This window comes from Haemorhous mexicanus, chromosome 2 (genome assembly GCF_027477595.1).
Source record: "Haemorhous mexicanus isolate bHaeMex1 chromosome 2, bHaeMex1.pri, whole genome shotgun sequence".
Taxonomy (NCBI): Eukaryota; Metazoa; Chordata; class Aves; order Passeriformes; family Fringillidae; genus Haemorhous; species Haemorhous mexicanus.
The window spans coordinates 29,814,773-29,837,801 of record NC_082342.1 but is presented as its reverse complement, the minus strand read 5'-3'; the positions used below and the strand labels follow the sequence as shown (position 1 = coordinate 29,837,801).

The window sequence follows — 23,029 nt, the reverse complement described above, 5'->3', positions numbered from 1 at the left end:
TAGGGTTAGATTGGATATTTGGAAGAAATTCTTTACATTAGGGTGGTGAGACACTCGAAAAGTCTACACGGAGGAGTTGTGAACGGCCCATCCCTGGAAGTGTTCAAGGCCAGGTTGGATGGGCTTGGAGCAAACTGGTCTAGTGGAACGTGTTCTGCCCGTGGCAGGGGGGTGGGAACTGAAGGGTCTTGAAGAGCCTTTCCAACCCAAACCATTCTGTGATTCTTTGACAGCACTGCGCGCGTCAGCGCCACTTCCTTCACGGCTCAATGAAGCAGAGCCGCAACACCTCTGTGCCTGACGGGTTTTGGGCACAAACCCCACAATTTCGGGTTTCCTTTCGCGCTGCCCCAAACACGCTCCCGGTGGGACGGCCGCGGGGACGCGCCTGAGGGGCGGCGCCCGGCCACAGTGCGCATGCGCGCTGCCCTCCCCCGGCCCCCACAGAGGTGAGCGGCCGTGCCCCGTCGGGAGCGGGCGCGCCCGTGGCCCCGCGCCTCGCGATTGGTCCCCTGCAGGCAGCCTCATCGCCGCCAGCCAATCGCAGCCCGCGGCTGGTCTCCGCCTCGGGCTGCGACTTGAAGACGTCCCAGGGCTGGGTGACGGAGGTAGCGCGCCTCCTGATTGGCTCTCCCTCCTCGGCTCCACTCGGGTTGGCCCGGCGATGGACGGAAGAGAGCCCTCTTTTCCATTGGCCGCCCGCCCGCGCTGCTAGGGCGGCGGCGGCGTGCTCCGATTGGGTCTTCGCTTTACTTCGGGGAGAATCGGTCGCGCCCGCGGTGGTTCCGTGATTGGTTCCGGCCAGTTACAGGCATTCTTGTAACGGCCTCAGGATTGGCCCCGAGAAGGCTCGGGCGTTTCCGTAACGGCCTCGGGCCGGGGGCTCGCGGGCGCGCCGGGTTCTTCGGCCGGGTATTCACAGACGGCGCTTACGGCTGTTCCGCAGCGTGGGGCGGCGGCGGGCACGGGCGTCTGCGCGGCTTTGGCGCACGCACAGAGCGCAGCGGCGGGAGCCCGGCACGCAGCGGAGGGAGCAGCGGGGACAAAGGGACTGATCGGCAGGAACAGGGAGGGGGGCCCGGCAGGAGACTTCAGCCGGGCGGACGAGTCCTATGTGCCTTGGGCTCCCGGGGAAGCAGCAGCAAAAGCAGCAGCCGCCGCCAGCACACTGAAGCCGGGCTGAGGAGGAGCAGGGAAACCTCCGCCGTCATGGCCCGTGCCGTCGCCGCCGGCCGCCGTCCGCAGTGCAGCATGCCCTGCCTGAGCCGCCGCCAGCTGCCCGTGCGGGCGCAATGAGCGGCCGCACCACCGGAGCCACCACCGCCTCAGCGCCGCACTGAGCAGCAGCGTCAGCGAGCAGCGAGGCCGCCCGGCCGCCTCACCCCCCTCCGCGCGCCGCGGATCCCGCCGCCACCACCGGATCCTATTGCGACTCGTTGCCGCATCGCCTCCGCTCGGCGGTGCCCCGAGATCCCTCCGCCAGGGAAAAAAATAGTCCCGTTGCCTGCCGCCTCCCTCAGAGGCGAGGGGGAAGGAGAGGAACGGGGAGGGGGAAAGGAAGAGAAGGAAGAAAAAGAAGAAAAGGGAAAAAAAAGAGATAAAGCAAATAAAAGGAGAGAAACGCGGCGGCGGGATCGGAGGAGCCGGGCCGCGAGCCTCCGCCCCATGTGACTGGCGCCCGGGGTGGGGGCAGCGAGGCCCAGCGAACCCCCCTCGCTCGGGAGCGGCGCTGGGGGGAGGCGGCTCTCGGACCTACCGGTGCGGCCGGAAAGGATGGTCGTGTGAGGAGCGGGCGGCGTGAGGAGGAGCAGCAAGAGGCAGGAGAAGAAGCAGCCGCCGGGCGACAGAGACCGAGAGGGGAGGGGGCTTCCCCGGGGGGGGAAGGGGGGTCCCGGCGTTTCATGTGGCGCGTCCCACCCGTCTCCTGCAAGTGAGCGAGCGAGGGAGCGGCAGGCGGGCCCGCCGGGGCGAGGCGGAGGGCGAAGGCAGGAAGAGGAGAGAGGTGATCGCCGTTGGGGCAGAGCGGGAGAGACCATGTCCGGGCGGCCCAGGACCACCTCCTTCGCGGAGAGCTGCAAGCCGGTGCAGCAGCCCTCGGCCTTCGGCAGCATGAAAGTCAGCCGTGAGTATCCTGCCCCTCTCGGGTGGGGGGGTGAGGGCCGGGGGAGGCTGCCCCCGCCCTTCGCCCAGGCGGGGAGCGGCGAAGGGAGCCTGGCCCCAGCCCCGGCCTCGGCAGCTCCTTTCTCTCCCCTTCCCCCCCCATTAACCTTGAATAGGCGCACGCCGCCGCTCCGTTCGGGGCCTGCTGGACGGAAAATCCCGGTGGGTTTGTCCTCGTCCTTAGCTCCTGGTTGCTGCCAGCGGCCTCTGGCTCATTAAAAAGCCTTTTTTCCCCCCTTTGTGAAACGGATTCGGAGCTCTGTAGTCTGTATTTCCTTTTCATTTCCCCCCTCTTCCCACCGAAAGGAGGAAACGAATTGCGGGCACACAGGTATGACCGTGACATTCACGTTCATTATGTGTTTTTTTGAGGTTTTTTTTTAAAGCACTCCTGACTGTTAAGGGGAGAGAGCATGGAAGGTTTTTCCATGCACCCGTAGATCGGGTGTGAGCACCTTTTAGTCCAGCCCATTAAAAAAAAAAAAAAAAAAAAAAAGGAGGGGGAGGGGAGCTTACAAAAGGTGTCTCTAATATCCTCCAGGCTCTGTTAAAATGCTCATAAGAAAATGCTTATTTTGAAATAACTACTCCATGGTCTCACATGTCAAGCTTGGCATTCTTTTTCCAATTTTCTGATCAGAGGAATATTTTTTTAAGAATGAGGCCTGTGCTTTATTCTGCACAGACATGTCAGAAATGCTTAATGTGTGCCCATTCTTCGTATTCTATCCGTGGGGTTAGCTGGCTTATGTGAATTAAAAATATGAATTAAACCTGAACAAATGTACATTGCTCATACAAAAAGACCCAGTTCTGAGTTGCTATAGATCAGCTATGTGCTTATCATATGGAATTTCTTTACTCCTGATTTGAATATGCTCACGTTAAGACCTGAATTCTTTTTCCAGATTCAGATGAACAGTGTAGTTTTTAGAGATATTTTCTTTTTTCTTACAGAAATGCAGGATGACATTTTTATGGGACCAGGAATGCTCAATATGCGTTCCCATTCGATTGATCTATTTGATATTCGTGTAAAGCCACACCTGACATGGCTCTGTGGGTACCTGCCTGTATCTGTCGCAGGGGCTTGTATGTTTCATGTCAAAGCGCTGGGAGATTGTGAGCTTTTTGACATATGAAAAATTTTGATAGTTTTTTTTGCGCCGTAATGTCTTCCACTGGTGTTGAAGGCTTGAAGAGAGCACTTGGCTCAGGGGCTGTAGTCCACCTTATATCTGCATGATCACTGTGCCAGCAGCCCTCCAAAAACCATGGGTGCAGTTAACTCATATTAGCAGCACGACAGCATATGTTTGATCAGGTCCAGCATTAGTATTTATTAAGGGTTATTGATCTGTATGGAGGAGAACTGTGGGTGACTCCATTTTAATTTACTGGTTTACTTTATGTGCCTGTGGAATGGAAAGCAGGTCTTGTTGATCAGTATTTCTGCAGGTGGTTGTCTAAACTGAGCGAGACCTCAACCTGTCATACTCAGCAAGTAAATTTGTCTTATTCAGACTCTGCAGCTTGATTCTTGAAAGGTCATTGATGCTCCTTTCCCGTTTATTTGAGGTCAAAGACTAGACAGATGCTTGCCTGTGAAGACGGTGCTAACTGATGCAGACTAACAAGTTTGCAAATATGATTCAATCCCAAGTGTATAACACTGAGGGAGAAACAAAGGCCGTAACATAAAGCGCATGCACTTGTGATAACCCCCCCAGTCGCTCTAGTCATGTGCTCCTGGTCCTTCTGCTGTCTGGAAAAAAATGTCAGAACAAAGCAAGAGAACCACATTCAAGGATTCTGTGGGAAGTGCAGTTTCTATTTTCAGTTAATCCGGCCATGTAAGACAGCCTGGGAAGTTAACTTTTTTCCTTTGCTTTTTAAGTGAGAAAAATTCCAGGGTGTCAAAAAAGGTTTAATTTTTCTGGTTAGCAGAGTCTTGGTAACATCTTATCACATGATGTAGCAAGCTGTGTATTGCCAGTGTGGAGTGCTTGTGTGGTGAACAGAGTTAGGTCGGCTCTTTGATTTTGATATGTATTTATAGGCTGATACTTAGTTACCTTCTGAGCCAGTTTGAGTTAAAGCTGGGACAAAAGAGTCCTTGTGAGGAAGGTGAAAATTGATGGCTTGGTATCTTCTGAGTGTCTGGGACATCTTTAGTGCTTGTGTCTTGATGTGGGTCTTTTGGAAGCAAACCTGACTGGTTTGATGTCAGCCTTTTTGCTCTCATTTGTAAGGAGGGGTGAAATCAGATGATGAAGTCACTCTTGCTCTGATGTCTGTTGCAGCTATTGCTTCTCCAGGCTGAGCGCTGCAACAGTTACCTAGGAAGGATAGATCTAAGGGATGAGAGAAGGATTCATAAAATACTGGAGGAGGGTTCATTGTTCCTTGTGTTTCCTGGGAATTGCAGAACTAGAACCCTACTGTGATTGTGCTTCTTCCCAAGGTATGTGAGGAGGAAAGAGTGAGCAAGGATTTTTCATCACTTTGTAGATTGAATTTATGATACTTTGTTCTCAGAAGTTGGTAACTGGAAGCCTTGAATGGAAGGATGGGGGATTATCAACAGCTGCTTCTCCTTTGGCTGTTGGGAAAAATGATTTCTCATGCATGCTGCTCTCACTGCTCTGTCAGGGATGTTACAAGGGTTTTGATATCTCTGCAACAGAAGGAACCCTGTGGCCTTCATGTGTATCTTTCAAGCCTTACCTCTGTCTTCTGAAATCTGACTTTTTATTTCTCTATTTGTATTTTTGTGGTTGTGAAATCACTCAACCATATGGATTTCTACCTTGAAATAGTTCTCAAATAGGGTATTCTTTGTGCAGGTCTGTGTTGCTGGGTTTGTAGGCTTTCCCTGAACAAAAAAAAACATGGGTACTCCTTGTGTTAAGCCTGTCCCTCAAAAGGAAGGAGCTAAGCTTCCAGTTTTCCACTTGCTGATAGTATCAACTTGCTCATTATTGTAGGAGAAGATATAGGAGCTTGAAGTTTTCTTTTGTTCTTCACCTAGTTGCTCTTACACTGCATACAGATGTACCTTGTTTCTCAAATGGGACAAAAATAATCCTGAAATACAAAGGGTAGTCATGCAACACATGACTAAAAATATCAGTATAAAAATAGAAGTCTCAAAGTTTGCAGTTTGAGAATTTTCTTCTAATGACTGTAGAATTGATTTTTTTTTCCTTCTCTGAGCTTCTGGGAAATATATGTGTTTCAAGTAACACCAAGTCCTTGCAGACAGCAATACTTATTGTAACTGTAGCCAATTGTCGTGATGGTCTGCAGTAAATAATGTCTTGGCTAACACTTGCCATGAAGAGTTTTTGCTCCATGTGTGTGTCATGGGTCTGTAATTGGTTATGCAGGATTTGTCAGCTTGGAGGGTGAGGAAGGCAGTTTTATTTGCTTTAGCTAATTCTGATGTTGACCACATACTCTTGGTTGCAAAATCTAAAGGACAGTCTTGTAATAATTCATTTTGGACTCTGTGGAAGAATGCTTCAGTGGTGCCAAACTTGGGGTTTGTTGAAGTTTTTCTTTTCTTCTTAGATTCACTAGATTTTTTCTGTATTGTAAGGTCTCCTGAAAGCACAATAGCTTGGTAAGCCTATATTGCTGTGTATTGTTCACACAGAGTGTGATGGCTCTTTAAAAGTGGTTCATGAAGGAAAAAAGTCTGTGAGTTTGTTGCTCTTTTAGTAGCTATTCCACGAGCCACTACATAAAAGTGACTGCTTTTTAGGTAGCAGTGGTGTCTAGGTGACAGTTTAGTTTAATGCTGTGTGGTGTCCAGGTAGGTGTGTGGGAAGAGCCTTAGATAAAGGGCACCCTGGGCGCCTTCAGCGAGAAGGAATGAGTGGGGCTGTTGAAACTGGCAAAGCTATTGAGATAATACCACCTGGTGTTTCTCAACCCAGTTAGGGTAGGGCCCTCTCTATTGCTTTGATAGCAGTTTCTGCCTAATTGGTTTCTGAAACTGAAAGCTGCCCATCCTGCTTTCCTTGCTGGAGAGAGGAAAATCACTCCCTTCCAGAAGCCTGCTGAGCGTTATGTATCTGGCCATTGCTCATCCTAGCCCTGTCCAGCTTTCTGACTGCTGCTGGGTGAGCAGCCTTCCTCATTCCTAGATTGGAAAAAAAAATGCACTGAGGGGGTCAGCTAATGAACATGTGTGCCTGAATGGAAAGTGTTTCATGTTACAGTGCCCCAAAGTTGTGCCTTGCAGTATGAAAAGGAATAGAACTGTCTGCTGTACATAATTCTGATGCTGACAGACTCTTTCCTCTTTATTTATACCATTAGCTAGTTGAGCATTCCATTTCTGTACTGCACATTTCCTCTTCCCTACCCTGCTTCTTGGAGGTGATCCCCTCTTGTATTACCCCTTGATTCACCTTCTGTGTTTCCTAGCAATATTGGAACTGTCTTGTTCACCTGTTTAGACAGCTGTGGCTTATGAAGTGTGTTCATTGCCTGTATGCATCCTGGCTCTGGAGGTTGTTGAATCGCCTCATCTGTTAACTTGATAGGGCCTTGTAGGTATCAAAGTAGTGCCAGGGAGATGAGAAAAGCTGAAGACCACCCCACAGCCTGAAGAATTTCTCTCTAATGCCCCAAGAGAGTTCTTTAATTGTCTTGTATTGTGTCTTTAAGAGCTTGTTTAGATAAAATATAAAGTACTTTTCCAGTATTAGTGTTCAGTTTACTTATCACAGATCTTCACAGTGATAAGAAGCTGTGGGATATTGGCTGCTGCTGTTCCCTCAGCCCATGCTCTGTCTTAAACTGGATGGATGGCTGAAGAAGATTCTGAAAATGTACAGGGTATCTGTGTGCAAAAAGCCTGCAGTTCAAGCTCAGTGCTGCAATCACCTGTAGCATTTTCTGAAATGAATTAATGCTAGACCCCTTGATTATTTGAACACAGTAGCTAAACTGTGCCAGATGCTTGTAGAACACTTGAAGCTTCTTGGTTCAAACTGTTAGAATATTTTTGTTTTAAATGACCGAGTCCCATTTTAAATTGAAAAGTCTGTTACCTCTGAATTCAAAAAATTACTGTAGACAACTCGAAACTTGAATATTTTTGTGGAGTTCTCTCCCTTTAGATTTTGTTAAAAAAAAAATTAAAAACCAACTTTACTCTGAGGACTTTTAGTCACCCATAGCTAGTGTGGGAAGTGCTAAAGTGGCTGTCTCCTGCAGCAACGATATAGCTGGTGGAGTTACTTGGCTGCTTTCTGAATTTAATGAGCATCAGCCTGGAGCAGCCTTGAAAGACAAACAAAACTTTTCAAGTCAAGCAACTAGGAAATGGAGAATATTGAAAGTTTGATTGCCTCACTGAATATCCAAGTCCACTCAAAATTCAAAAATTTGTCTTTTCAGAACTTCTTTCAGAAAGCTGCACAGATAGGTGCCTTTTAATTTATGTATGTTGAAAATAAATGCCAATTACAACATTTACAATGTGACAAGAAAAGATACTCTTTCAGCCATAAAGGCTTAAAACCCACAGTGGCTCTACAGGTCAGACCCCCTTTCTTCAGATGCAAAACCAGAAACCTCCTTGTCACTTCTCATCCCACAGAGACTGTTTTCAAAGTGCTGCATGCTGCCATTGGGGGAGGTGGAAGTTTGGAGGCATAACAATCTATGCCAGTTTATATTTTTTGAGTTGATTTAAAATGTAACTGCTTGAGTGCACTGTAACAGTCTGATCTTGAGGTGAGAAAGGTGTGAGATGTGGTGGCAAGATGCAGGTCTGGGAGAAATGGCTACAACCTCATAGTTGTGCTCAGACAACGGTTCCTGGCCATTGCTGCTGGATCTCATCAAACAGAAGCCTAAAATGAATCAGCCTACCTGAAGCTTTTGCAAACTGGAGTTGGATAACAACAATTTGCTCTCACCACCTCTTCGGAATCCTCCCAGCCCCCATAGGTGATAGGTTACCATGCCACAGAGAGAGGGTCATTATTTAGATGTTTTCCATGAAATGATGCATGTTCGACTCAATCCTGTATCCTGGAGGTGTTGCTTTGTGATGTTTTGTCAGGGCAGTAGGAGAGGTGAGATGGTGGTATTTCAATAGAAATCCATGTTGGAGACCTTTCTGAAAGCAGTCCTGTATCACTCTCTAAGAACTGTCAGAAATGTAGATGCCCAGAAGTCAAACTGCTGTGCCTCTAAAAGAAGTGGACAGTGATTTTTCTTGTATGTTCAGTGCTATCAAAGAATCTTTTCATTAGGTGCTCTTGCCACAGATGACTTGTCTGTTGTTCAGAAAGGGAAATAAAGCAAAGCAGCTCACTCTGTACTTTTATCTCTTGCAGACGGGAAGTAGATCTAAGCATTTAAGGCAATTTGTGTTCTTACCTAGTCTGTCTTATAATGGAAGAAAGGAAAGTGGTAAGATAGCTTGTCAATGTCAAGAACTCAGGGCTTTTTTTTTTTTTTTTTTTTTTTTTTTTTTTTTTTTTTTTTTTTTTAACAAAAGCCATACAGCAACAGCTACTTCTGAAGGGGTGGCTCCAGCTCCAGTCTTTGCCAGGAGCTTGGCTGTGTCTCTGTAGCAGGGACTGTGTATTTTCTGACTTGGCCACATCAGCTGAGGGAAGGGGTGTTTACTATATATCAGTGCCAGTGCTTCCTGCACAGGTGAAAGTGCCAGTTATCTTCTGTGTTGATTAATTTCTAGATGATTTCCAGGGTTTCTGTGTGGGCTATACAGAGTCAGGTTACCTGAAGAATCAATGCTATGGGGCAGCAGTGGGCCTTGGTGCCTTCCATAGGAAATTCACTTTAGCTTGTACAAAAGTGAGAACACACAGCTAAGAAAAAGATGCCTTTATAGCTTTGTAATATGTCTGAGTAGGGCTGAGTTTCTCTTTCTTTGAAGGGTATAATGATCAATGTAGAATTGGTAAAAGTATATCTGTGTCTGAAAAATGTCTCTTAAACTTGATATGCCACAAAAATGTGTAGTGATATAGTTACATTGCTTGACATGTCTTTTCAGGCATTTGGACTGAGTTGGAGAAACATTTTAGTAGTCTAAGTGCCTGATAGCAGATGATGATAATAAGAGACCTGCTGATCAAAAGGGAAAGGGAGGATATTGCTCATTGTTGCCACTGGATAAGCAATGCTTATTGCAGGAGAGTATATAGGACTTACAAATTCTGGCTCTGCACTGCGCTGTTGTATGTACATGAGGGTAAGTGTTTGAGTGCAGCTGCAAAAATTGCCAGTCTTGTGGGTCAGAGCACTTAGAAGGAGAAGAGTTGGGTGTTGGCTCTGAAGTTATAACCAGAAGGGAAGCAGCAGCTGAATTTTTCCAACCAAGGCAGACTTCTTACAGCCATATCATCTCTTGACTTTTTTAGTAGAAATATAATTCTTGTCAGATACAAGCCCTGTAGCTCATAGTAATATCTTTTGCCAGGAATGCAGGCAATTGTTTAATTTTCAGACAGGCCAAGAATATGTTTTGCAGAAAGATAAACTGTGACTGTTGCTGCAAAGAAGAATTTGGTTTTTCTTGCTGTGTAGAAAGAGGAAAACTATTTAGTCACAGTTGATAGTGTCAGTCTGGTTTTTTGATTCACACCCTCCTGTAAAGGTTTACATAGAGCATACAATGCTATTTGTACCCCATCTCATCTGCTTAGTTGTTTTAAGTATCTATTTGAGAAAAGCAGCACAATGGATTGACCTGTGTGAGCAGGTTTCCTAGAGGGAGGAAGGGGTCACAAATTCATCAGCGTAAATAAACTGAATATTTGGATGTTGGCCAAGTAAATGTGAATCATTTGGCACAGATCTATATGCCCATGAACGAAGCCCATAACCTTAAATGTATTTCCTCAATTTCTGGGGTTCAGTATCAGCAGCAGAAAAAATGTTTTGTGCCTCACTTAGAGAATGAAAGCTTTCTGGCAGGATAGCCTCTCTGCAGGTGAGTAGATGGAATGTTTTGTTTTCTTTATATATACAATTGCTCAGTTGAAACCTAAAGAAGCAGAAAATGCTGTTGTCCTTGAGAAGAATGTATCTGTTGACCATTTCACTTCTAATCTTGCCATCTTATTCGTGATTGTGTGTACTGCCTTGGGAGCCACTGGTACGTATAGTCATTCACCATAGCAGTTGCAAGTTAATTGGTTTTTTCTGTGTTCCTCAGAGAATAGAACCTTCCTAATCAAATTCCAGTTTTAGAGACTTTGGAATAGATTTACCAATATGTTTTAGTAACCACAATGGATTGCAGAGCTGATCTGAGTCTTGGGAAAATGTTTTAGAGGCCTGTGGAAAGCTAGGTGAATTTTTTTTGTTTGTCTGGGTTTTCTAGTGAAACATCTATTAAATGTACTAGAGACAAAAGTATATGGTTTGTGTGGAGTGGGAGAACTTTACTATTCTGGAAATTGTGGACCCAGACTTCAGAGGATACTGGTCAGTGAGAAGGCAGGGAAAGCTTTAATTGCAACTCTCAAAATAAGGTACTGTCAATTTTAGATTGCGCTCAACTTTAAACTTGCTCTTTCTTGCTCAGTGCAGTGGGCATGAGTTGGTTCAGGATTGTGTATAATTTCTTGTTCAGGTGACGTGGGGATGGCAGTTGAGTTTGATGGACTCTTCACATGCGCAAGTGAAGCTCACCAGTAGGAGTGTCTGAATGTCATTCAAGCAATCAGAGCATGTTTCAGAAATGTATTGGGCGTAATGGAAGATCTTAGGGGAATGAATGCTGCCAAATCTGCAAGTCTCTTCTATTTTGGGATAGATTCAACTTCAGTGGACTGAAGTTTTCCTTCAGCTAGAGTAGCTGGCTTTCAGTGTCCATGAAGGCTGACAAGGTTCAAGCATGACAAGTGACATGGCATCTCTGACAGCAAAAGAACGGCGGCTGTTTTCCCAGGTGACACATTTGAAATGCCTGTGGGATTTTGGAGACAGGTAGAGATTCATGAGGCAACGAGCAACATTTTTTTTTGGTGTCAATGCCTTGGCTTTAAGCAATAGCTTGTGAATTAATTTTTTCTCTAATAACCCAGGCTATTTTTTCAGTGGTAATGTTTGAGCAGTTAATGATTGACTGTAAATATTTATTACAGTGGGCCAACCCTAAAAGGAAGTAGTGCTGAAATGTTTATGCTGTGTCTATAACTTTTAATAATTATGACACTTCAGAAATATTTACTGAAACAATGACACTGTCTGCATTTCAAAATATCTGGTGAAAGCTTAATTTTTGTTCTTACATTGTGGCATAATTGCAAAACATAAATTTTTTCTAGTGTTAGTTTAAAACGTATAGTATCTACATATGCTTTTTAGGTTTAGTTTATTCAGTCATTGGAGGGTGGGGTTTTTTGTTTATTTTGTCCTTTTTTCTTTTAAGTGAAGAGCAGGTGGAATTATGAAAGAGTTCCTGGCAGACTATTTAAAAATCAATAGATTCTAACTGAGAAAAGTCATGTTGAGTTGTCCTTACATTTTATGTGTGTTTGGTTATAGAGGGACATGTATGCATGGTCAGAAAAAAGATGTGAAGGGGAGGAGATGATCTGGAATTTAAACCTGGGCCACATGTGAAGGCCTCTGCTTTAAAGCAGACTTCTCTACATGTATGATTGCAAAAGTTCATCTTTTCATGCAAAGGTGCTCATGGTATTCTTGTCTGAGTATGTGGGAAGACTGCTAAGGTGTGTGTTTTGACTTGCTTGCTCTGGTTAGTCACACTTCATGTGCAGTCTTCTGTGCTGTGGTGCTTTCACCTCTCCCAGTGTTGTCATGCACTACTGTGCTGCCAGTGAAGTTCTGAAGTTGTGGTGCACTGGGGCTTGCTGCAGAGGTGAGCAGCCCTCATCTAGTACTTAACAGGTGCGCCTTACACCCTTCAGACTTAAGGTATGCTAGTTAGGGGGGAAAATGCCAAGACTGCTGGAGTGGCATCTCTATCTGGTGTGCAAAATATTTTTCTGGGAAATATGAGGAAGAAGTGTATGGAAAATGTATCAGCCTGTTAAATTGTAGAACTGATGCAGGGTGTTTATGAAGTAAGGAGAATAAAAAGTTAATGGGTAGGACTTTCAGCTATAGTTAGCTTCCTTGAAGACTGCTGTACACAGGCTATTCTAGTTTTACTCTGAAACTAGAGATGCAAGTTTTTATGACTGTATTTGAAAGTGCTGTGATTTCTAAGAATAGTAGAGAATAAAGGCAAGTATTTCTAAAAATTCAGGTAATGTCCAGGATTTTGGCAGGAAAAGTGGTTAATAAGGGGACAGGGAATTTATTTGTAGATGCAGAGGAATAATTAGCTTTCATCTGACACTGAAGAGAGCAGATGTTCCTGAACTCCTGGAGATTTGTTCGTTGAAATCCATTGAATTTCTCTGGACATCTCTTGTGCTGTTTAACTTTGATTTCTTGTTTTGTCTGTGTTAATATGAAACCATCTCATTCTTAGGAAACATGCAGTGAGTCAAATAATGGTTATTTGACCATTTTTGTTTTCTACAACTTCTTCAGCCATAACTTGGAGTTATTCTGTGCATGGAATCAGCTTTGCCATAAATATTACTAGTTTTTGTGCTTAGGTGGAAAGTAAGTCATTAAACATTAAATACACAACTACCTCAAAATCCCTTTCCTCCATTTTAAAATGAAGATATAAAGAACTAGTGTAATAATTCTAACATTCTACCAGATTTGTAAATTATATCTGGAATGTTCTCCCTTGTGAAATGTATCTCTTTGGATGTCTGGGGGTAGACTCTGTAGAGCGCAACTCTTCAAATGTGAAAAATTGAGTGAAACTATAGTGACATTATTGGAAGCTGGGTGGTCTGACTTGAGAGTTGGTGTCCCTACTGAAGGTTCAAGAGTGGATTTCTTCTCTAGGACACAGAAGAGTAGGCTGGTGCAGTTATGAATCACTTTTGCTTCAACTTGGCATAGATTAAAGAAAAAAAATACTCCTTTGTGCTACTAGCATAAATAGCTGCAAACCTCCAGAAGTTGTTCAAAAATGCCCTTTTAAAAAATATGGTGCTCTTCAGATTCTTACAGTGTGACCCATCCCATGGCTGTTCTTTGAAGAAAAGAATATGTAGACCACATAAATGAAACCTCTTAAAAGGAGGTCAGCCATGGATTGTGCTGGTAAATGGAGTCAGCTATGTGGCATTAAAGTGCTTGTTTAAAAACACATCATCTGCTAAAACCTTCAGATGTCTACTTTTATGGAATACTGTGCATTTTTTTCTTTCAGTAATTTTGTCGCTGCATCATTTTCATTTCTTTGACTTTATACAGCTGAGAGCTCTTAGTTCCCTTAAACTGATGTTGGATATGGGCAACAACATGCAGTGCTGGAGAACTGTGTAATTTATTGTTAGGTAACATTACTTAATGTGCTTAAAATAGGTGGCATTTTATATATATGTATGTGTGTGTATATATATATATATATATATGTATGTATATGTATAATTCAAGGCAACTGTCTGTATTCATACCTCCTGTTAATGGCTTGGATGTTACTCTTTTATAAACACCTACTGCTTGGGTGTTTCCTTATGTCAGCTGTCAAAGACAGGAAAGTGGATTAGGCAATGCCTTGATCTGACCCAGTATGTCTGTTCTTACAAATGACCTATCTTTATATTGTGTATGCTTCCTTTCACAGTGTTAACTACTTTATATATAATGGCAGAAACTTTGACTTTTGTTTGTCTAAGAACAGGTCTGCAGCCATTATAAAATAAATGTTCTTTGAAGTCAGGATTCGTGTCAAACCAGAAGGATGTGCAGAATCAGGCCTTCTGCACTTTTGTTTAGTGTAGTAGTGATGGTTTTTTGTGACTGATCTACGTAAAATTTCCAGACTTGTGGATTGTACTATCAGAGGAGTAAGGAGCATGTGTTCAAAATTATCTTAACCAAGTGGCACCCTAAGTAGGATGAGATGTAGGAGGGGCTGAAGTCATCTGTTCCTCAGTAAGGTTTGACTGTGCTGATAACAGGTTTGGGGGTAACTGGGACAGTGGGAGATCTGCAGAGAAGAATCTGGAGTCAGGTATTTGCATAGTGGCCATGAGTCAACCAATGCTGCAGAACCAGCAAATCTTTTACTGGATGTATTGATGGCAATGTCGTGTAAAATACATGGAGTTAGCCTTCCCACTTCTTGGCATGCTAATGAGATAAAGTACAGCTTCTGGTTTTGGTATTGTACTGGGAGAAGAGAAGTTGCAGGCAAAGGAAAATGGTCAGATGTCTAAAAAAAGTGCTTTAGAGGAACTTTCCGTTTCCCCTAAAGAAACTGAAGTGCTTTAGTGCTATTAGGGGAAAACTGAAAACCCTTTGGATGATAATTTTTTTTTTAGAGGAGGCGGAAGGGAGATTTCTTTTGCTAATGTTCTTTCAATACATAAAAGATAGCTGGAAAGAAAATACAAAACTTCCCTATTGGAGATGAAGCTATTTGTAGGCTTAAATTGTAGCAAACACTTACTAAGCTAGTTAAGTCAACTCTTAAGAACAGCAGCACTGGAATAGATTAGGGAAGACTGTCAGATTCCCAGTAGTGCCTGTTTGAAAAATGAAGATGCTTGCCAGGTAGTTTATATATAGAAGTTTGGGGAGGTTTTAATTAAGACAGCCTGTAGTCCCTTATGGTATTACTTTATGTCATTCCAGTTATTTCTGTGTGGTCTTGGGAAGAATTTCAGTTACAGCACACTGATCCTCTTGCTTCTCCTCTTGGGATGAGGTAGCCTTGTGCTACTGGCAGCTTGCTGGCAGTTAGTGGATGTGGAGATAAGGATTCATGAAACTGGTCACAGCCTTAACACTAAAAAGCAAGGTAGATTCTTAGAGGTCATCTAGTCCAGTCTCCCTGCAATGAGCGGGGGCATCTTCAGCCACATAAGGTTGCTCAGAGTCCTGTCCAATCTGACTTGGGAAGTTTCTGGAAATGGGGCACCCACCACCTTTCTGTTCCAGTGTTTCACCACCCTCGTTGTTAAAAAAAAAAAAGAAAATCTTTCTAATATCTAGACTCATAGAACTTCCTTAGTGTTGGAGTTTAGGTAAATGTACTGTATTTGGAAAAGCAGTTGGGGAGTATTTTTAGTTAGAGGTTTAAATCTGCTCTGAATTTCATTTTTTTTGTACAAGCATCATTGAAAGGAAAGCTTGCTCTTTGGTAGTCCTGTACTGCATTTGACAACCACAGCCTTTCTGTGGGAGATTTCTAGATCTTACTTTATGTGGGTTCTGGGAAAAGCAATCCTTCAGTTTTTCATGCTGTGGTTCTTGCTTCAACACAAAAGAATTTAGCACAAGTCAAGAACTGCTCAGAGCTTCAGGCAGAGACCAGGACCAAACTGCACTAGTTGCATAGGTACCAAGCTTATGTTAGGGGTGTCTACCTGCTCCAAACAACTTAGAGTGTATTGCTTTGGTGTATAATGCCAGTGCAAGAAGAATATTCATCCATTAATATGTAACTACTGTCTGTTCACAGCAGGTGCTTCAGTTTTAATGTAATAAAGGGACAAGTGTTAGAAGAGTGCATGTAGAAACCAGATGTTGCATAGAACACAAACTAAGAAACAAAACATGTTCTTGGTCTTGCACAGTTGTAGATAGTTGTTACATTATTTTTATTTTATTAGTTCAAAATTCAAAGATTTGAAGAGGATCTTCAAGTGTTGCCTTTTGTCACTTTATTACCTAAATTTTTTAGGGATTTTAATTGACTTATATGTAGCTTTCTGGCAAGTAAGATGGATGTGTGAAACTGTTAAGTCTAGAGTTGTCACATGAGAAACTATAAAGATACTTAAGAGCCGAAATGATCATCTGTATTTTGGTACGTGGTTTCCCTTTTGATACAGAAGCTTTGACTAGAACTAAAAAAAAATGCTTTTTCTGTGCCTCGCAAAGCTATAGTCTTATTTTGTACACATGTGAAGTTACTGTGGAAGGTTGGAATCCTGAACTGTCAATATAACTGAATTGTAAAATTCTGTGGAGTCCTTGCTTCCACATTCCATATGATTTTGAATGTGAAAAAGTTGTCAAATTAATAGTTTTTTCCTTTTATTCTGCTCAAATAAAAGAGAAGAAATGATAACTCAGTAACATTTTGCCAAAGGCCTCCTTAAGGTACAGTAGTAGTCCTAAATGTCTTTTATTTTTTCCATTTGAAATCTTTGGCTGGTGGAAGGATTAGAAGGTTGGCTGTAAGCGAGGCTCTTGCTGGAGACAGTTGTATTTCATTTCTAGGCAGTGCTTGGCTTAAGGCTGTGCTTTACTGTTTGATCTGACGTGTTTGAACATGCGCAAAATAGTCCCATCTCTTAGATGGCTTAGACTGCCAGGGTGTACAGTTCTTTTTTTGTCTGCAGCTGTCATTATCTGAATGATGGAAGAGTTTACAACTTATGTATTGTGGAAAACTTGTTCCCCTTCCCTCTTGGTAGCTGTGAGAGACTGGGATGTTTCTGCTGACATTCTTCAGCTTCCGTGCTGTGACAGCAACAAGAAGTCAACAAAGTCACCTGGCATCAGAAAAGGGAGCAAGGAAAGAAGTAAGGTAGAGCCTAACCAAGTGGTCTTTTTGGATTATGGGAACCATTCAGATTGAGTTTTCTGAAAATGAGGCTTCAAAGTAAATAATAGCAATAAAATTAAATGCTTAAATCCCCTCTCTTTCCTGAACTTGGCTGGCACTTTAGGATGCATTAGATGAGTATGAGGCAGTTGGTGAGCTAACTGAAATTTTAAGTTAATGGAGTTCTTATTATTAAAGTACCTTTCTCATGAAGAGGAAATGGAGAAAAGTACTCATTCCTTCCCTTCCATGTTTGTAAAATACTGGTAACTTGTCTTCATGTTTAAAGTCTCTGGTTTAAATGGTCACATGTCACTTTCTTGGTCCTTTATATTTCTTGCATTCAGTATCTGTTGAAACTGCAGGCAACCAGAACTCTTGAATGGAGTTCTCTGGAAAATGTTGATTTTAATGTTTGCAATGCCAGAGTTTAGCTGATGTTACATTGACAAGAAGGGTATTTTCTTGTGAGTTTCAGTTCTGTGCAAATCTGTTTCACAAATACGGTGATTTTTTTTTTTTTGAGGGAAAAGAGTAAGTGGAACAGCAAGCTTGAAAATAGGTCTGGTTTAAAGAATGCAGCAATGCACCTTTGGTATAAATAAAGAAAGCAGTGAGAATTTAAAGTTTCATATCCTACCAATGTTTTAAATACATTTTTTTGATCAGAACTTTTTGGATACTGTCTTGGTACCTTTTTAGAGATGGTGGTAGAAGCATATGTAAGTGGGCTAAGTTTCTAGATTTGGACTAAAATTGATGTGTAGATCAGTGGATCCAGCTGGGAAGTTTTTAATTAAGCATGCTAATTAAGTCATGTGGTGTACCCAAAAGCAGCACTTTATTACAGGGGAGAAGAACAGTTTTCTTGGAGGCGAATGAAGGAGAAACACTTCATTGAGCCACTCTTCTAACTCCTGCCAGTGGGAAGAAAATATGGTGTCTAAAGTCACTCAAAAAATTTGAGTACAGAAGCAAAATTTATACTCTTATTTTGCTGCATCTTGCCTTTTTCTGTTTTTAAGCAGCCTTCAGTATGGGACAAATTCTTACTTCTGGCAGTCCAGATGTCTTAGAAATAGTGTGCTGTGGAGAGCCCATATGCTGAAAACCTAGACAAGGTTCTGCACAAGGATGCTGGTATGAGTGGGACAGGTGAGCAGTAATAGCTGTCAGGGTGATAAGTGATTGTGGTGGGTGTTCTGCGCTGGAGGCAGGGAAATGAGCAGAGTTGAGCTGCAGCTCAGGATACATGTGGAGAACTAAACACCCACCTGATTAGTTGGACTTCACAAAAAGAGGAGTTCAGTCTGAAGCACAAGCTGGGATATCGGGGGAAAGGCGAATCTGGAAGTGAAACTGATGATCTTTGTCTTAACTTTAGTAAAACAGCCAGATGTAAATGGTATTTTTTTTCTCTGTAAGTACTATGGGGGCAGAGTGAGCAAACAATTGCTGCTTTTACTTCTCTCAAGTACACTGCCTGTGTAAAAATAACGGCAGTGAAGTTGCAAAAGGATTTATTTTCTTCTGAATTGTCTCTATTTTCTGTTCTCTCCACCCAATGGAAAAAGATTTTTTAGAATGTTTTTCCTCAAGAAGAACTATGCATCCTAAAGATTTGTCTTGACTGAGTATATAGCCAGGGCTATACAATATAGCATCCATCAGTAAGAAGTTGCTGGACTTGAGAACCTAAAAGATATTTTTTACTTTTCCATATATCTTATTCTAAGATATATGAGAAGTTAAAGCTGATAAGTTGTCATGATTTTATAACACTAGCAACATAAACTCAAAAAACCAACCTCAGACGTGCTGAGGGGGACGTTCTGGTGTATATGGAGACATCCTTTGTTGTGGCTTGAAGAGAAAGCCTTGGTTGCTCATGTTAAAGAACAATTGTCTGCCTTCATCCAGACCACTAAAGTGACTGAAATAAAGCTAAAGTGAATAAATAGAAACATTCTAATCTAGTTATTCATGAACATGTGTGAAATGTTTCTTTGTGGCTAGTAGTAACTAGAGCAGCCATGTAGCTTTATCAGATGTTGAATTGTCTTGACTTGCATTGAGTTCAGGAATTTTCTATACCAGCAAACTTATTTTCCAGTTTCCTGTTTAGGATTTGAGACCTGTACAAAAAAACATTTTGTCTGTAAAATACCATAAATTTTTCTCCTGAATTTTTTCCATTAGGAGAAAATAAATAAAATCAATTCTGTCCTGTATTGAATTTGTCTGATGTGTTCAGCTCTTCTGCCGTTCTTGAAGAGACATTAATATTTTTTTCCATTGCCTCTAGCATATTAGGAATGCTCACAGATAATTTAGGGGAATCCCCTTCTCATTTTCAAGTCCATAACTACCAATGGTCTGCTTGTAATCCAGGTTAGGGACTGAATGAGTATTATGCAAGGAACATGTATCACTTGAAGTTTAAGTTGCTTTTCACTGTCACTGTCCCTGTTTGTGCAGCCTGGTTGGAACTTGGATTATTTGACGTTTAGAGGGGGGTTGGAAGCAGTGTCTGACATGAGAGAATGTACTGACTGGTACTGCATGTTAAATGTAGTGGAAACCAGTTTGATTTGAAAGTATTACAGGCATGCCTTACCTTCTGAATCTTAAGGTATTACAATTAATTTTCTGTGGAATTCCTGAGATAAATGGGGTTATACTGTTAGAACAGCCTTCTGTAAGCCATCAGTGTGACACCTTGGACTTTTAATTTAAGTGTTTAGAGTATTTATGTACAAATTCATTGTATTGGAGAAAAATAGGGGAGAATACTTATAAGTCATAATGAAGTTTTGATTTTTGGTTGGTTTTTGGAAAGTACATGTCGGGTTTTGTGCAGAATATCTTTATCAAAATTGTAAGCCTTATTAATGAAGGCAGTTAGATAAATTTACTTGAGTTCTGTTTTAAACAAAATTTTACTTCTTAATCTATAGCAGTTTTTTGTGTGGTTTGTTTTGTTTTTTCTTCTTCTTGTAAATAATAAATTAAGTGCCTCTTCTTGCTTTTAGTGAAACAATATATTCTAGGTGTGGATAGAAGTGTTCTTTCTCTGATCTTCTTGACCTGTTTTCTCAAAAGATTTTGTGAAGGGGAAAAAAATTGAAACCAAAACTGGTTTTGGTCAGAATGCCTCACCTATTTCCACTTACTGTTCTCACATCCCTGACCTGCTAACAGCAAAACCTTTTCTAGAAAGCTTTTTTTGTCAAGACATTAGGCAAAAATCTTGGATAAGTTAAGATTGTTAGTGTTCAGTGTCGTTGCTTATGAAAATTTGTTTTCTAGTGCTTCTGCTGGTGAGGAGGTTCAGCATGATAAATGCCCAGACAAGAGCAACAAAAATTACTTTTGCAGGGTCTTAACTCTAATCAGGTAGTAAAATATCAGTACAGTTTTTGCTGTTTCCAAGCATAGGTAGCCTTGATGAGCTTTTGTTTGGATCATGACTCACTAAACTTTTCTTTATTTCAAGTTCTGTTGGACTTGGATAAAAGTACATGCAAGTATCTGCTTATCATGTTTTATTTATTTTTAATGCAGTGTTGAGATGTTCCAGTTTGTGTTTTAGTAAGTATTTTTTCTTTCTCTCTGTTGACTCTTCCTGACATGGTTCTTTTATATTTAATGTTTTGGCTTAAATCATGGTTGTTGGTTTTGTTGTGGTTTTTCTTTCTCCAAGTGGCATTTCTTAAATGGATAAGCACAGCTTCAGAGGAATCATTACAAGGAATTTCTGTTGCTCTTATGTTCCTTTGGTAACGTGGAGCATGTTATCCTTGGATGGTTGAGCTCAGTGCCTCAGCCAGTCTGGTGACAGTATTGTTGCTGGAACAGACACCTGCCTCTGATCCTACAGGATGCTACCGGATACTTAGCACTGGGAAGCCCTACCATGAGCACACTGAGCTCTTGTTGTAAATCTGCCTGTTCCATGAAAATAACATGCTTTTTTGCTCCTATCAGGTAGTCCAGAGTTGTGTGCACTTTGTAGCAGATAAAAAGAAACTGGGATACATGAAAACGAAGCACCTGTTTAATATGCTCTTTGAGGATGTTTCTGGTCTCTTGGTTATTGTGAAGCTTCAAGACTGCAGGCAGTGAAATTAATTGTATTTACAAGGCAATCACCTGGTCATTTGAAGTAGCTTGATCACTGCAGCGTTGAGAAGAAGTTTGCTCAACTCTTGGCAGAGCCCTTCAAAAACTTCTTCGAAGCCTGGCAAGTCATGTCTTCTGGTTATGAGGTGTCAGCCTCTTCCAGTGCTGTCACATATGGTTTATAACTGGATGTAAACAGTGTTGAACTTCTAAACCCTGGCTTAAAGGCTTCTTGTTTGTTGTGGTTTTTCTTTTTTTCTTCCTTTTTTTTGGTGAAAACCAAAATGCTTAGCCTTTTTGATGTAGAACCATCTGGTTTAGTTCACCAAAGTATGCCTGCAGGTGTAATCTGAGGTGCTGAGGCGTTTAAGTTGCTGCATGTATCTGAGGGTGATGTTCCACCTTGTAGTAAGGCCATAAAATAACCACAGTTACTATGAAGGTGAGAAATTTTGCATCTGAATTTTGTGTGTGGCCAGCTGTGGCTCTGCTTAGTTTCCTCTTGACTGCTATTACATTTCCTGCTGGTGGCTCCAGAAAGAGGAATTGAGATAATTTTGCCTGTGTCTATCTTTAAAATACGAATTCAACTTAAATGATCATTACACTCTAGGAATGGAACTGTTTATTTTGGCCTAATTTTGTAAGTATGCTTTGCATTTTATTTGCTGACAAACTGGGGTCTCAATCTAATTTTTATGTTAGAAAATTGTAGCCAAAGAAATAAAAACCTTAATATTATTGGTTGATATTTGAAAATATAGTATTTTAGATAAGCATTTTATTCTTTGAATAATTTCCAGTAAGAATTAGCTAGCTGCTTGATCTTGGTCAGAAGCAGACAGATCACATGAACTGTTTGACCCTCTGCTCCCAAATCTTAGCCTTCATGTTTCTTTGTATGTTCAAACTCATTGTTTTGCCTCCATACCTCTTCAGCATACACCCAAATTAGAGTTGTTGTTTTTGGCTGTGATTCAGGACTCAGAATTTACTGTTTTACAGAAAAAAATAACATGTTTCTACTCAAAATTCCTTGAAATGTAATCTGGCTGCAGTCCATTGTTCTGAATATGAGGCTAAAACTGTACTTAAATAAAAATGCCTGCCTTCAAAATTTCCTATTTTTCTCTCTTCCCCAAGGAAGTCTAGTTAGATTACTATGGCAAGCATTCTTCATTGTGGTACAGTATTACTAGGAAAAAACAGTGCTTCTGAAAGTCAGTGAGTATCTATAGGATAATAGATTTTTTTTTTATGTGTTGGTGTCTGAAGTGATGGCCACAGTTAACTGTTCCAAGGGTTGAAGGGTTTCATGTATTTCACTGTCAACTCTGAAGGAACGCAAATATATTTGAATTTCGTAAACTTTCTCAAACAACCATGCTACTGGGATCTCTGACTGATGTTGAATATTGGGCTTTTTGAGTCATCTCAGAGGACTCAATTACTTTAATATTTACAATGTATATCCACTTAAAAATCTCAGAACATGCAGTGTGCTTAGGGAAAGCCACTAATTTGTTGAGACAGCACTAGATTATTTACACAGCAGAATGTTTGAATCCTTGCTTTAATGGTAAAATTGCTATACACTTAAATGTCTTAAATGAGAAATGTATTTTTGTTCAAACTTTAAAAGTATATTCAGTGTATTTGTCTTGTCTTTAGGAAGCTTTATTCCAGCAAGAGGCATGGTGAGTTTCTGTTACTTTGGACTGTTGAAATAGTGGTCTACTGAATTTTCTGCTATGGAAAGAGTTGTGAAGTATTTATTTCTTTTTAGGAGTTGTTTCTTGTGTTGTGGTAATAGCTCTAAAGATGTCACCTTAGGAGTTATCAGAGTGTAAAACCATTTTTTTTGAGCTTCTGTATGGCAACTACATACCAAATCTAATTGTTGATAAAATCTTGACTTCCATTCGAGTTCCTGCTTTGTCAGTTCTGTCTCATTATTTAGTTCCTGTATGTGGGAGTCTGAGATCCAAAAAAGGCAAAATACACACTTTTTCTTCAAAGAGTTGTCCTATGGCATGATGAGTCTTCAATGTAAAATTTTATTTTCATCTCTAGGATTGCTGTACTGTAGCT

At 41.7% G+C, this 23,029-nt stretch overlaps 1 protein-coding gene across 2 annotated transcripts in view; it reads left to right on the top strand.

The window, feature by feature from the left end:
- The first annotated feature begins 1,880 nt into the window (after nt 1-1,880).
- Nucleotides 1,881-23,029, top strand: part of GSK3B (glycogen synthase kinase 3 beta) — a 148,931-nt gene continuing 127,782 nt past the window's right edge. For both annotated transcript variants that reach the window (XM_059838086.1, XM_059838085.1), the window contains exon 1: nt 1,881-2,122. In XM_059838086.1, the coding sequence (XP_059694069.1) occupies nt 2,035-2,122 (88 nt within the window). In that variant the 5' untranslated portion in view covers nt 1,881-2,034. The remainder of the gene's footprint in view (nt 2,123-23,029) is intronic.